Here is a 14,964-nt window from a genome sequence, read left to right as displayed (position 1 = left end):
TTATAATTAATAAAATGGATCATATAGTTACTAGTGTAATGATACAAGCTATATATATGTAAAGTACATTTTCTGAACAATGGGGAACGAAATTTCCGCACGTCAAACGGAGGTCAGCAAAAAATACAATATTCCACTAGAGGACTTACAAAAATGGTACCATGGTGATTATATTAATTTTTTACAAAAAGAAATTAAAGAAAAAACGTGGGAAACAAAATACAAAAGTGCCATGAAAGATGTTAATGATAAACCTATAAATGAGACAGGTAAACAATTTTGTATATGGAAAAAAATACAAAGAGAAATATTTGAAGCTGTATTGGATAATCATAGATTAATACTTTATACATGGGAAGAACGCGCAAAACCATTAATAGACGAAGCCAAACTAAAAGTTGCAGCTAGAGAGACATGTGAAGATGATAAAGATGAAAGAAAAATTAAAGATGAAGATAGTGGTGTGCATAGTACTGCTAAGGGTAGTTTTCAAACTATAAATTTGGGTATATGTTTGCCAAATAGAAGAAAACAGATTAATGAGCGATTATATAATGTACGTAATCTTATTAAAAATGTAATTTGGTCAGAAGGAGGAAGCGAAAGTACCAAAGCTCAATCTGCTGCTATGAGTCTTATAGGAAGTCTTGCACTCCAAACAGAGAAAGAAATAGATAATTTATTTAAAAAACGTCCGCATAATACCGAACATATATGTGAATTTTGTAGGAAAACATATGCTGATTATAAAGATATATCAAAAGGTAAAGATATTGTAAGAGATGATGTGTCGCAGGAAGTAAACATATTGCTAAAGGAAATAACTACACAATTAGGAGGGGAAAAGAAAATGGACAAAATTTGGGAAACATATTTTAAGAAAACAATAGAAGAGAAATTAAAAAAGTTAAATATATATGAAAAGAGTTCAAAAAATGAAAAAGCATGTACTTTAGATCGTTCGGATGAACAAACACCTCAATGTTTGCGTTACATGGAAGAATATTTAGAAGAAGTCTTACACCAAAAAGAGTTTATAGCCAAAAGAATGCGAGAAGTGTGTTCTGGAGATTTTAAAATAATAAATAACCAAATAGCAAGTCAGAAACAATTATGTAAAATATATTGTGATAATTATAAAACCTTTTTAGAAAATAGTAATAAGTGTTATGATAAATATAAAAGTAATTGCCAAAATACTATATCAGAAGAACATTATAAGGGTGACGAAGTTTATAAAACAGAAATAAATAAGATCGAAAAAAAAATAAAAGGCAAAAGCGCTTGCCATAAGTGTGGAAGTGACTTTGACATCAATTTAAATCCATTATTTGATGAAAAGGATCCTGATATTAATAAATGGTACGTTTGTAACTGTAATGGAAATGGTAAAAATCGTCATGCTTCATGTAATGAAGAAAAAAAAAAAACTCCTATATCACTTAAAGGTGATTGGAAAAACGCTATACAAAAGGATAAACAAAGTAGTCTGAGTAAATCATGTGATTTAGATTGGAAAAAGCACGCTATTGACGGTAAAGGTGAGGACCCGTGTGCAGGTGTACCTAGTGATAGTGAATGGCACTGTGATGGTCTTAACGTTAGAGAAGAGGGGATATGTTTGCCTCCACGAAGACAAGAAATTTGTATATCAAATATAAAAAACATGGGAGACAGTGATATAGAAAAGATTGATAGTGATAAATTATTGTTGGAAACAATGTTGGCAGCGAAACAACAAGCGTGGAGAGTACACAACAAATACAACAAAAACAAACGTGGCATACTACGTGATCCTTGTGATGTCATCGAACGTAGTTTCTATGATTTTGGAGATATAATTAAAGGTACAGATAAATCGAATGACAAGGATTCGGTGGAGACGGAGAAGAAATTAAGAAAAATATTTGAAACTATACAAAAGGATTGGAAAAAAAATGGTAATACGAAATATGATAGTATCACTTCGTATGATGGTCTTGGCGAGTTGCGTAAAGATTGGTGGGAAGCTAATAGAGAACAAATATGGGAAGCTTTTAAATGTGATGGTAATATAGGCAACAAGTGTGGTAATTTACCACAGGATAGTCGCTCGCAGTTTTTAAAATGGTTGGATGAATGGGCTACGGAATTTTGCAATGAACGAAGAAATAAGGAACATTTGGTGGCTAAGGCGTGTGAGTCCTGTAGTGACGATGAGTGTTCAAGTACGTGGACATCATGGTGGTCAAGTTTATTTTCGCCAATGTACAAATTTTGTGATTGCAAGAACCAGTGTAAATCTTATTCTACATGGATACAAACTCAAAAAACTCAATTCGATACACAAGCAAAATATTACGATGAAAATTTAACATGGTTAGATTTTGGTAATACTAGGGGTACTAGGAATAGTGGTAGCCATACTAATAATACCACTAAGAGTAGTGTTTCGGAATATTTGAAAAAACAAGTGGGAAGTAAATGTAACGATTTTGATTTTTCAAAACCTGAAAAGATATTTTCGTCCTATCCTGATGAGTCCCACTACAGACATAAATGTAGTAAATGTTATGCGCAACAAGAAGTGAACTTGACAGATGAAGACGGAAACAAGAAGACGGTATGTGGTATCAATAAAATATTAACTAAAGATAAAAGTAGTAACATCACCCATGATTGCAACGATAACAATCTAGTAAATACAGTACGAAATGATGATAATACCGATTGGAACAACAAAAATGTAAGTAAAACATATAGTGTGAGTAGTGGAGGTAATGTTGGAGTTTCTCCTAGATACAACGATATATGCAAGGATACTATCAATGACAGGTACAACACGAGAACCAAGTATACGGAAGACCACGATTATTATTATAATAATCGTATGTTATTGTCGGAACTTGTTTTGGTAGCAAAACATGAAGGAAAAAGCTTGCGTGAGCATTATATGAGTAAAAATGATAATAGTGTTTCGTGTACTGCTATGCGACGATCATTTGCTGATATTGGAGATATAGTTAAAGGGGCAAGCATATTTTATGATGAAAACGACGATGTTGAAAAACATTTGAAAGAAATGTTCAATAAATTGAGAGACGAATACTATACCTTTGGAGAGGACAGAAATATATATGGATATATTGGTGATGATAAGGGGTTAATGAAATTTCGTAAAGATTGGTGGGAAAAGAACCGTCACCTGATATGGGAGGCAATGAAATGTGGAAGCACAAACCGGAATAACTGTGATGGTCATATGGATATGGATAAAGTTCCTCAAGTTTTAAGATGGATCACTGAATGGAGCGAATCATTTTGTAAAGTTCAAAAAGACCAATATACGACTTTGAAACTTGCATGTAGTGACTGTATTAATGGTAAATGTAAAACAAACAGTGGAAAGGACACACAAAAATGTCAAACTTGTACCAAAGCTTGTGAAGAATATCAAAAATTCATTAATAAATGGTCTAACCAGTGGAAAGAATACAACAAATTATATACCGAGTTGTACAACAAAGCTTTAGATGTTGCTGACAGTACAACTGATGATAATGCTTTATATATGAGGAACGTGATACGTGAAAAAAATTGGGGAACATTGCCATTTGCTTCAGAATATGTGAAAGCAACAATGAAGATTAACGAATGTGAGACACAGAATGAATTTGGAAAAACTATTAGTGGTAAATATGCGTTCGAAGAAATGCCAGAATCATTTAAAGAAGCATGTAGTTGTAATAAAACCCAACATAGAGATAGTACAATTAGTGAAGATACTACTACCACACTTATTACACCACAGACAAAAGCAGATTTATGTAATAAAATATATGGTGATATAAATTATGAACGATGGGAATGTAACCAAAAGGATAAAGTTGGAACAGATACATGTAGAAAAAAAGATGAAATTAATACGAATCAAGAATTTGATGATTTCTTGGAACAATGGGTAAAATCGTTTTTGAAAGAATATGAAACATTTCAAAAAAAAATAAATAAGTGTACAAATATTGTAAACGGAAATACCTCGGATCCAAATACTTGTCCTAATGACGAATGTCGCGATAAATGTTATTGTTATAAAAAATGGGAACTTAATAGAAAATATGAATGGAATAAACAAAAAGAGTATTTTAAAAAGCATAATAATGAAAACCACGCGAATACTGCTGATGGAAGTTTAGGACATTTAGGTACTCTTGAATATTATTTGAAGACAGAATTTAGAGACGAGCTTCTTAACGCTTTAGGTCCTCAAAATAGCATACAGGAGGCCCATGATGCCAATGAACAAAACGATGCAATCACACAAATATTAATGAACTCAGAAAAATTAATTGATGACTGTGTGAAATTATGCCCTAAAAAACTGACCTGTGATGAAAAAGGGTTTGTAACAAATTGGAAATGTGATGAAACCATTATAAACAAAAACGCACAACCAAATAATACACTTAAATACTGTATAAGGGAAAGTAACCATAAAGAAGAAAAAACAATAAATGCTCATAATTTTTTTTTCAATGTTTTTAATGATTGGTTAGAAGATATTGATCGTACCATAGAAGAATATATAGAGATATTAAAAACATCGTGCGATAAAACAAAACAAGAATCCCAAAATGATAAGGAATGCAATTTGTGCAAAGACGATTGTGAATGTTACCAAACGTTGAAAGAAGAAATTGAGATACAATGGAAAAAGCAAAAAATATATTTTGAACGGTACAAAAAAAACCATGACCAAATGCAAGATATTGATCTTGACACATATTTACAAGCAAAATGTGAATTGGACGCAACACAAAAAGGAAAAAGTGAAAGCGATGCTGAAGAATTATGTAAAAAAAAAAACATCAATAGCGGTACTATTTTTGACGAAATGTTAAATAACAGCACGGAGAAAAAAAAATCTGTATGTGATGTGTGCAAAGAAGATAACAAATATGATAATCCTGTTGAGGAAAAATTTTGTAATAACATTCAAGATGCTAGTGATTGTAATGAAAAAACGTTTCATGGATTAACCAATGATGGTAAAGAGAATAAAGGATGGCAATGTAAAAAAGAGAGTACTGATGGAACTATACAAAAAGATGTATGTGTTCCTCCACGAGGACAAAGTATATGTGTAGCAAACATGGTAGATGGTAAAGGAGATTTTAAAACTGAACTGAACGAGGAAAAGCATTTATTAAAACATTTAAAAGATGCAATGAGAACTGAAACGAAATATTTATGGAAGAAATTTGGACAAAAGGATACTGATTATGAAAGAGCGTGTAAGTTAACACATAGAAGTTTTAATGATTTCAAACATATGGTTTTAGGTGACAGTATATGGCAACCTGATAGTATAAAATCAATAGAACAGCAAATTGGTCAAAAAATATCAACAAAAAGTGGTACTACTCTTACTAGTGAAGAACGGGAACAATGGTGGAAACAAAATGAGGCCGAATTTTGGGAAGCAGTCAAATGTGGAATAAGGGACAGTGGTAATAAATCAGGTGGTACTCCTCCCACCGGATTGGAATGCCCCCGACTTATCAATGATGATGATCAGTTTGAATGGTGGGCAAAAGAATGGTCCGACGATTTTTACGACAAACGGAAAACATTGGTTGGACAAGTGGAGGCGGAATGTAAGGATGGTAAGGTGTGTAATGGTAAAACAACACCTGAAGGAAAATGTGGAGATAAATGCGCACAATACAAAACTTTTCTAACACTTAAACGTAATGAATGGACAAACAATTTCAAAAAATATTTAGAACAAACATCAAACAAAGATAAATACTCGCCCCATAATTTCTATTTATTATATCCTTGCACATATCAAAGTTGTGACAATAAATATATGACGGCATTGTTAGGTGATAAAGATTATGGAGATAAGGAAAAAACGTGTAATTGCGGTACGTCACCAAGCGCTGGTAGCAGTACCGATACAGAAAACCCGTGTGATGATAAATTTGAATTCCACGCATGTAATGAAAAAAAATATGATTTAGGTTTATGGAGCAGCATATATGTGAAAAATCCTAAAGATCGAAGTAAAGTTTTTGCCCCGCCAAGACGTAACAGTATATGTATAGGATGGTTATTCTCTCCACTAGACAGTGTTAAAAGTGGCAATAAGGATGCGAAAGAGGAATTGAAACAAAAAGTTATTGACGCGGCAAAAGGAGAGGCACACTATTTACATAAATACTACAAAAACAAAAACCGTAGTAGCCGAAGTGGTAGCACCACTGAACCCCCACCCGGATATTGTTCCGCACTGAAAAGGTCGTTTGCCGATATTGGGGATATGGTTAAAGGCACAGATATGTGGTCTGGAGGGTATTCTCCACTGGTCGAAAACAATATTCAATCAATATTTCAATTAGAAAATGATGGCAAAAATGGTAAATTAATTAAAACAAAAGAAGAATTACTAGAAGAACGCAAACAGTGGTGGGATACTATCCGTGGAGACATATGGAAAGCAATGAATTGCGACAACAAGTGTGGTACAAAACCTAGTGATGATGTTGTTCCACAATTTTTACGTTGGTATGAAGAATGGTACGAAGAGTTCTGTAAAGAACGACAAAAATTATTAGGTGAAATAACTACTGGTTGTTCCAATAAAGGAAATTTTGATAAGTGTGAAAAAAACGATACAAACTGTCAAAACGCGTGCACAAAATATAGTAAATGGATCAATCATAAAAGAAATGAATGGAAAAATCAAAAACACAAATATAAAGAGAGTTATGAAGATGCACAATTAAATCCAGACGATGATGAATTTAAAAAAGAAACAAATGGTAAGCAAAAACCAGAAGTTTTTTTAAAAGATAAATATAACAATTTATGTGAACGCACGAAAGTGAATGATATGGACTTGATAGTTGAAAAAAAAGACGATAATTACAAAAAAAATTATGAACCTTTATGTACTAGATGTCGGGTGAAACAACTAATTGATAAAGCAGAAGAAATTAAAAAAAAAAATGGTAGAGCACAGAAAAAAACAGCACTTATTACAACTATAGACAATATATGTAAAGATAATATAAATGTAGATTGTTACGATGTGAATGAAAACGGTTTAATAAAGGTTCCTATTGAACCTGATGATATAAATCGCAAGAAAAATAAAGAAGGCCGTAGCGTTAAATGCGGGGGCATACCTAGTAAAGAAGAAGATATTATATGGAAAACAGGGACTCAGTATAACTGGGTTAAAGGTTTAAATGAAAACATACATATATCGCCAAGAAGAGAAAAACTGTGTTATAATGATCTAGAGAAATCACATAGTATAAATAATCTAAAAGAAAGATTACTAACAGCTGCGGCGAATGATGCATATAATTTAGGAATAAAATATACTGATTATAAAAACCATTATGGAGTAAAACCTTGTAAAACGTTACAATATAGTTTTAATGATTATAAACATTTAATTCAGGGTGTTGAGCTATTAGAAAATGCTAATCAAGGAACGGATTTAAAAATAAAAGTTTTAGTTACAAAACAATATAGTTCATCATCTAATAGTGGTAGCACAGACGAACAAAAACGTAAATATTGGTGGGATAACAACAAACGATGTATTTGGGAAATTATGAAATGTGGTTATAATAAAGGAAAAGAAGAAGCATATGATAATGGAAACATACCAGAGTTAAGTACAAAAGAAGGTGGAGGCACCAACAGTAATTGCGAAATGCCAACCGACACAGAAAATACTGATCAATTCTTATCTTGGTTACGCGAATGGTACGAGGATTACTGTAATATACGAAAGAATTTGAAATCTGAAGTGGAAAACACTTGTAAAATTAATGGAGAATATTTTGATTGCAAACAATGTACTAAAGCATGCAAAAAATATGAGGAGTATATGAAAAAAAAAAAAGAAGAGTGGAGAAAACAAAGTCAATATTATAGTGAACAACAACAAAAACACAATGCAAAATATAAAGGATATACTAGTGATACTGCCAGGGATTACTTGAAAGATAAATTTACTGATACTTGTGGTGCCAAACCAAGTGGTACGCCAACAAGTTCTATTGTTGGCAAGGACGTACAAGACAATATTGATTTGTTAACTAAAGAACCAGGTCATGATGTAGACGAACATTGCACGTGCAAAAAGTATAATGATGATAAAATATATGAAGGTATTATAGGTCAGCGAAATTGTAAAGGTTTAAAGAGTGATGCTGAAAAGAAGAAAATTAAATGGGAAAATAAGAGTGATGGATATGAATATTTGACTGAATTGCCTCGAGAAGCATTTTTTCCTTCACGTAGACTACGCATATGTTTTCAGGATCTAGATGACAATAAAATAGTTAGCGATGAAAGTGCGTTACGAAAAAGATTGTTGGAAGTTTCCGCAACGGAAGGGTACAATTTGGGCCAATATTACAAAGAAAAAAATAAAAATATCAACGATAATGATAGGTATTCATACGATGTTAGTGGATGTAGTGCTATGAAGTATAGTTTTTATGATTTAAGAGATATAATTGTGGGTACTGATAATTTAGAACCACCAGATAAAGGGACAGAAAAAAATCTTAAATCAATATTTGAAAAAGGTGGTAATGGTAGTGGAGAACCTGGTAGTGGTGATCGCCAAAAATTCTGGAAAACCAATGAGCAATGCGTTTGGGAAGCAATGAAATGTGGTTATCAAAAAGGTAGACATGATGGCGTCAGTGGTGGTGGTACTAGACCAAGTGATACAGATTTAACAAATTGTGATAGTGTTCCAATTGATTATACTGTTGGAAATAGTCGCAATGAAGGAACGAATCTCCAGTTTTTGCGATGGTTTACTGAATGGTCTGAAGATTTTTGCAAACATAAACAAAAGGAATATGCCAAATTGGATACGGCGTGTTCGGAATGTACTAGTAGTAGTACTAGTGGTAGCACAATATGTGGGAGCGGATGCGAGGAATGCAGAAAAGCATGTCAAAAATATCAAGAATTTATTAACCAGTGGAAAGTCCAATATAATAAACAAAGTGGAAAATTCCAAAGAGATCAAATTAGTGGAATGTACATCGGTGTTAATGAAGCACAATCCTCATCCAGTGCTCAAGATTATTTAAAAGAAACCTTAAAAAAAATGTGTACTAGTGGAACTACTGCGACTAGTGGTTGCAACTGCATGAATGATGTGTCGACTACCACTGTCGGTGGTGCCACCGATATTCCTAAATCCTTAGAAGATCCACCTAGTGAGTACGAAAAACAGTGTAATTGTTCAAAACACGCTCCTGTGAAACCTGCCCCGGCAAAACAACCAGACATATGTCAGCAGGTGGAGACATATATTAATGTTAATAATGGTAAAACAGGAAAACAGGGACGTTGCAATCAAAAAAGTAGCCCGAAACCTTGGGATTGTGAGGCAAGTAAGTTTATAGGAGGAATAGGACCATGTATGCCTCCTAGACGACAATCATTATGTATATATTATTTAAAAGAACTGAATGGTCAAAAAAGCCTAGACGATTTAAAAAACGCATTCATCCAATGTGCTGCACTAGAAACATATTACTCATGGTTGTATTATAAAAAGCATGGCGGTAACAAATATGCAGAACAAGAATTAAAAGCAAATGGTGCTATCCCTGATGAATTTAAAAGACAAATGTTCTATACGTTAGGAGATTTTAGAGATTTCTGTTTAGATACAGATATATCAAAAAAAGATAAACTAACTGAAGGTGTAGGTAAAGTAAAATCAAATATAGATAGAATTCTCCAACAAAGTGACAAAAGTGAAGAAGCAAAACGTAAGGATTGGTGGGATGGAATTGAAGAACATGTGTGGAAAGGTATGTTATGTTCTCTACAACACGCAAGTGGTAGTACAGGCGACAAAATCAAAGATACCAACAAATATGAAACCGTGACGTTCGGTGATACCACTGGCGGTAGTCCCACTGGTGTGAAGTTATCCACGTTTTCGAGTCGCCCACAATTTTTACGTTGGATGACCGAATGGGGGGAACACTATTGTAAGACGCAGAAAAAACAGTATGACGAGGTGGCTAGTGAGTGTCAGAAGTGCAATGTTAATCGTACTGGTGGTACAAAATGTGAAAATTGTAACGATTGTAAATCGAAGTGCGAATTATATAAAACAAAAGTAAAAGAATGGGAAAAAGAATGGGATAAACAAAAAGAAAAATACCTAAAATTATACAACGAAGCAAGTGGTGCTAGTTCTCCTAGTGGTAAATCTACACCACAAGACCAACCTGTGGTTACATACTTGGAAAAAAAACCTAGTGGTGATTACTCTACAGCGGGTGGTTATTTAAAACAAGAAGGATATACTAGTGAGTGCGTACAACAAAATAAATTCGACAAAAATAACAATGAAGACCAATACGCCTTTAATGATTATCCAAAAGATTATAAGAATAAATGTGAATGTGACGAAAAGACGCCACAATCACCGGCGTCTCCATCATCACAAAGTAATCCAAATACTGCTGGTGACCAAGGTGGTAGTTCTCCTAGTTCCATTGATCCTAGTGGCCAAGGTAATAGTAGTAGTAGTGGTAATCAAAATCCTAGCTCACCAGCATCTGGAGGCCAACATAGTAGTAGTAGTGTTGATACGGGTAAAACTTCTAACCAAGCTAATGATCCCCCTGTCGTTCCTGGTGCTTCCGGTCCTGGTAGTACTTCTCAACGTAGTGGAGGATCACAATCTCCTGAGATTCCCCATAATGGTTCAGGTTCAAAAAACAAAACTTCACAACCAAACAAACCTACTGAAGAAGAATTGGAAAAATGTCCTCTGAAAAATGATAAATGTAATTATTATGGAAATAATAGAAAATATAAATGTCGACCAAAAAAACGTGATATAGATTTGAATGATTGGAAAAACATAGGAATAAAAATTTCTTCAGATATAACTGATGGTGTGTTGGTTCCTCCTAGAACACGACATATATGTTTTACAGGTATTAGAAGATATTATGATAGGATTAATGATCAAAATATGTTTAAGGAACATCTTCTTCATGATGCATACAATGAAGGCAAAATGTTATGGGAAATATATAATAATAATCAAAACAAAGCACTTGAATCAATTAAATATAGTTTTGCAGATATAGGAAATATTATCAAAGGAGATGATATTTTAAATGACGATTTGTCTGAAAAAATGAAAAACATATTTCTTAGAATAAACTCTAAAAATACACAGAACACACATGATGGTAATAAATGGTGGCATGAAAATAAAGAAAAGGTTTGGAATGTTATGATATGCCATTATAATGGCGATAAAAAGGATTATAGATGTACGGAATATAACGATATTGATAAAACCCCTCAATTTCTTCGATGGTTAACTGAATGGGCAAAATTGTTTTGTGATGAAAAACAAAAAGAAGCACAAAAAGTAGTTAATAAATGTTTAGAAAAAACGAAAAAAGAAAATGTTACAAAAATTAGTGATATAAAAGACGTGAAATGTAAACATATACTACAAAAATATAAATATTGGTATGTTCAAAGGAAAAATCAATGGGACGGGTTACAAAATCAATATAAAACTTATATAAAAAATCACAGTTCATCCGGTGGTACACAACTACCATCAAATGCTGAAAAATATATAACAACAAAATGTCCAAAATGTGATTGTAACTATCAGGATTTGGAAAATATATATAACGAAATTATAAAAAAAAACGATGAAGTATCTACATTAATTAAAAAAGCTGAAATTGATCAACATATACAAACTGATAAAGAAAAAAAATCATTTGTTGAAACAGTAATTACACATATTCCACAAATTACACAAATGTCTTTGGAAGCATCAAAAGAAATAATTCCACTTGCTATTGAAAGTGCAATTAAAACGGTTGAAAAGGGGATAAAGAATACTATACCTTTTTTGGAAGAAATAAAAAATCATATTATTCCTACATCTAAAATGGAACCTATAAATCCATCCAAACCTCCTGAGACTACAAATGAAAACAATGTACCTTCGAACAAACCTGTTATTCCCATGAATAACATTAACCCTCAAATTATCGTTTCGGCCATAGGTGCAGTGGCCGCAACGATACTTGGAATCTTGCTTTACAAGGTAATAATACTTATGTGTTTATATATGTTTGCGATTTATATGAGTGTTTATGTATATTGAGGATATTTGTTATATACGTTTTTACGCTTATTTTCTTATATGTATTTTAAATACCTTCATATTTTTATGTATTATATATATATTTTATTGAGTGAAAAAATAATAATGAAAAAGAAAAGGAATAGAAGAAGGTTTTCAGGAATTTCTAAAGAAAGAATCAATATATATATATATATATATATATATTTTATTTATATATATTTTTTCATTCACATGATACAAAATTGTTTTTAACCTGAAATATATATATATATATATATATATATATACATATAAATATTTATTTTTTTGTTTTCGTAGTGGAAAGTCCCCGGTAGATCTAGGAGTCATGTCGAAGATATGATACGGATATTAGAAATGCCACAGAACGATTATGGAATGCCGACAAATGAGTCTTCAAATAGATATGTCCCATATGGTCGATATAAAGGGAAAACATACATATATGTAGAAGGAGACGAACCGGACGATTATATTCGCGATATATCTTCATCGGATATTACTTCTTCATCAGAAAGTGAGTATGAAGAACTGGATATAAATGACATATATCCATATAAATCACATAAATACAAAACTTTAATTGAAGTTGTTTTGAAACCAAGTAGCAAAACCCATGATGCACAGAATACTCATATAGGTCATATGGTGAATAAACCTACTAATACACCTATAAATGATAATGAATGGAATCAACTGAAACAGGATTTTATATCGCAATATTTAAATAATATAGGAACTGACGTACCATTAAATAATGAGTTACAAACTGATAATATTTATAAGTATATACAACCAAATACTTTATATTTTGATAATCATGATGAAAAACCTTTTATTACTTCCATTCAAGATAGAGATTTACATGGTGATAGCGATGTTCTTAGTTATAATATTGATTGGAACGTTCCAAAAAATACAAATAATTCAACTAATACTACAGATGAGTCAAAATATGTTTCAAATAATATATATACAGGAATTGATTTAATCAACGATTCTTTAAATAATGATCAACATATTGATATTTATGATGAATTATTGAAAAGAAAAGAAAACGAATTGTTTGGTACTAAATATACGAAACATACAACTTTTAATCGTGTTGCTAAACAAACATATAGTGATCCTATACTCAACCAACTAGATCTATTTCATAAATGGTTAGATAGACATAGAGATATGTGCGAAAAGTGGAGTAATAAAGAGGAAATGTTGAACAAATTGAATGAAGAATGGAATAAGGAAAATAACATCCATATGTCAAAGGATATATATGATGAAAATAACCATAAAGTGCATTTAATTCATGAAGAATATAATTTAAATAATACACAAAATAATTAATATAATAATAATATATCTTTTGATCATATATAAAAATAATAATCTTGCGAATATATATCTAAAATGAATAAGAATAATGTTTTATCAATATATCTATGAAAAATTCTATGGATTAACCTAATCATACAATTAATAATGTACGCAACCTTGATTATTCCGAAAATATCTTAAATGAAATATAAAATAAAATACATAAATGATATATATGATGATAATCCTATAAATCCTCAAAAATAAAATTACATAGTAGGACATTTTAATGATTCTATTATTGATGTCGCATACTTTCCTATATCTAATACATTAGATATATAAAATGATACGTGAATTATTATTATATACATATATGTGTATCATTATTTCTTGTTTAAAATTTTAGATTTGGCTTATATGTTTATACATATTTATGTACTTAATAAAGTCTTTTCTTTTCTCCTTTTTGAACTTTAATTTTTTAAAATAATATAATAATAATAATAATATTATACAGTCTTGTTATTTATTATTAAATTATAAAAAAAACAAAAATTTGATTACATTTAATTTATATTATTTCATGATTATAATAATTGTTATCATATTTCAATTTTCTTTTTTTTCGATCGCGAGATTAGTCTAATAAAAACAATACAACCATTGAAATTATAAACTTATTAAATTATTTGGTATATGTTTTATATTTTTTCTTATTTTAGAAATTTATTCTATAATATGCTCTTACAAAGGATTATTATAATTTAAAATGTATATATTTTTTATTCTTTTATATTTGATTTGTTTATTTGTATTATATTATATTATCTATTTTTTTTTTTTTTTTTTTTTTTGAGATATTAATATTTAATTCTTAATATAAGTAAACGTACATGAAATTTTAAAAAAATCATGTTTTAACATATTTTATTAACTATTATTTTAAATGACACTTTATGGATTTTTTTTTTTATTTTAACTCTTAATAATTTTATTATACCTTAATTTTGTTTATATTGATAATATTATATTATCCATATTATGTGTTTGTATTTAATTTTGTTGTATTTTTTATATTAATGTATACATTAAATAAAATTTATATTTACATTGTTTTTTTTTTTATTCATGTGATAATAATTTTTTTTTTTTTTTTTTTAATACATTATATATTTCTGAGTATTCAATTAAGAAAATAAGCAATTAAAAAATATATAAAAAATTAAAAAGTTCGGTAATATATATTTTTTTTATATATATCATTATTATATAGAAATAGAACAAATATATTTGATGATGTAATGATATATATATATTATATATATAATAATACTAATTAAATATATTGAAGAATTACCTTCTTTATTTTTTTTTTTTTCTCATTTATGACTTAAATATTTTTGTTATATTGCATCATAATATAATACATTCAATAATTTATATTTTATAAA

At 30.4% G+C, this 14,964-nt stretch overlaps 1 protein-coding gene across 1 annotated transcript; it reads left to right on the top strand.

Moving 5' to 3' along the window:
* Positions 1-79: 79 nt before the first annotated feature.
* Positions 80-13,540, top strand: PADL01_0808000 (erythrocyte membrane protein 1, PfEMP1, putative; the record flags this gene model as incomplete). Its single annotated transcript, XM_028681418.1, has 2 exons — positions 80-12,133; positions 12,494-13,540. The coding sequence occupies 2 exons, from the start codon at positions 80-82 to the stop codon at positions 13,538-13,540; spliced, it is 13,101 nt and encodes a 4,366-aa protein (XP_028537798.1).
* Positions 13,541-14,964: the final 1,424 nt, after the last annotated feature.

This window comes from Plasmodium sp. gorilla clade G2 (genome assembly GCF_900097015.1).
Source record: "Plasmodium sp. gorilla clade G2 genome assembly, chromosome: 8".
In the NCBI taxonomy this organism is placed as follows: domain Eukaryota; phylum Apicomplexa; class Aconoidasida; order Haemosporida; family Plasmodiidae; genus Plasmodium; species Plasmodium adleri (nom. inval.).
The sequence above is the reverse complement of the archived record's forward strand: the minus strand, read 5'-3'. Positions and strand labels throughout refer to the sequence as shown.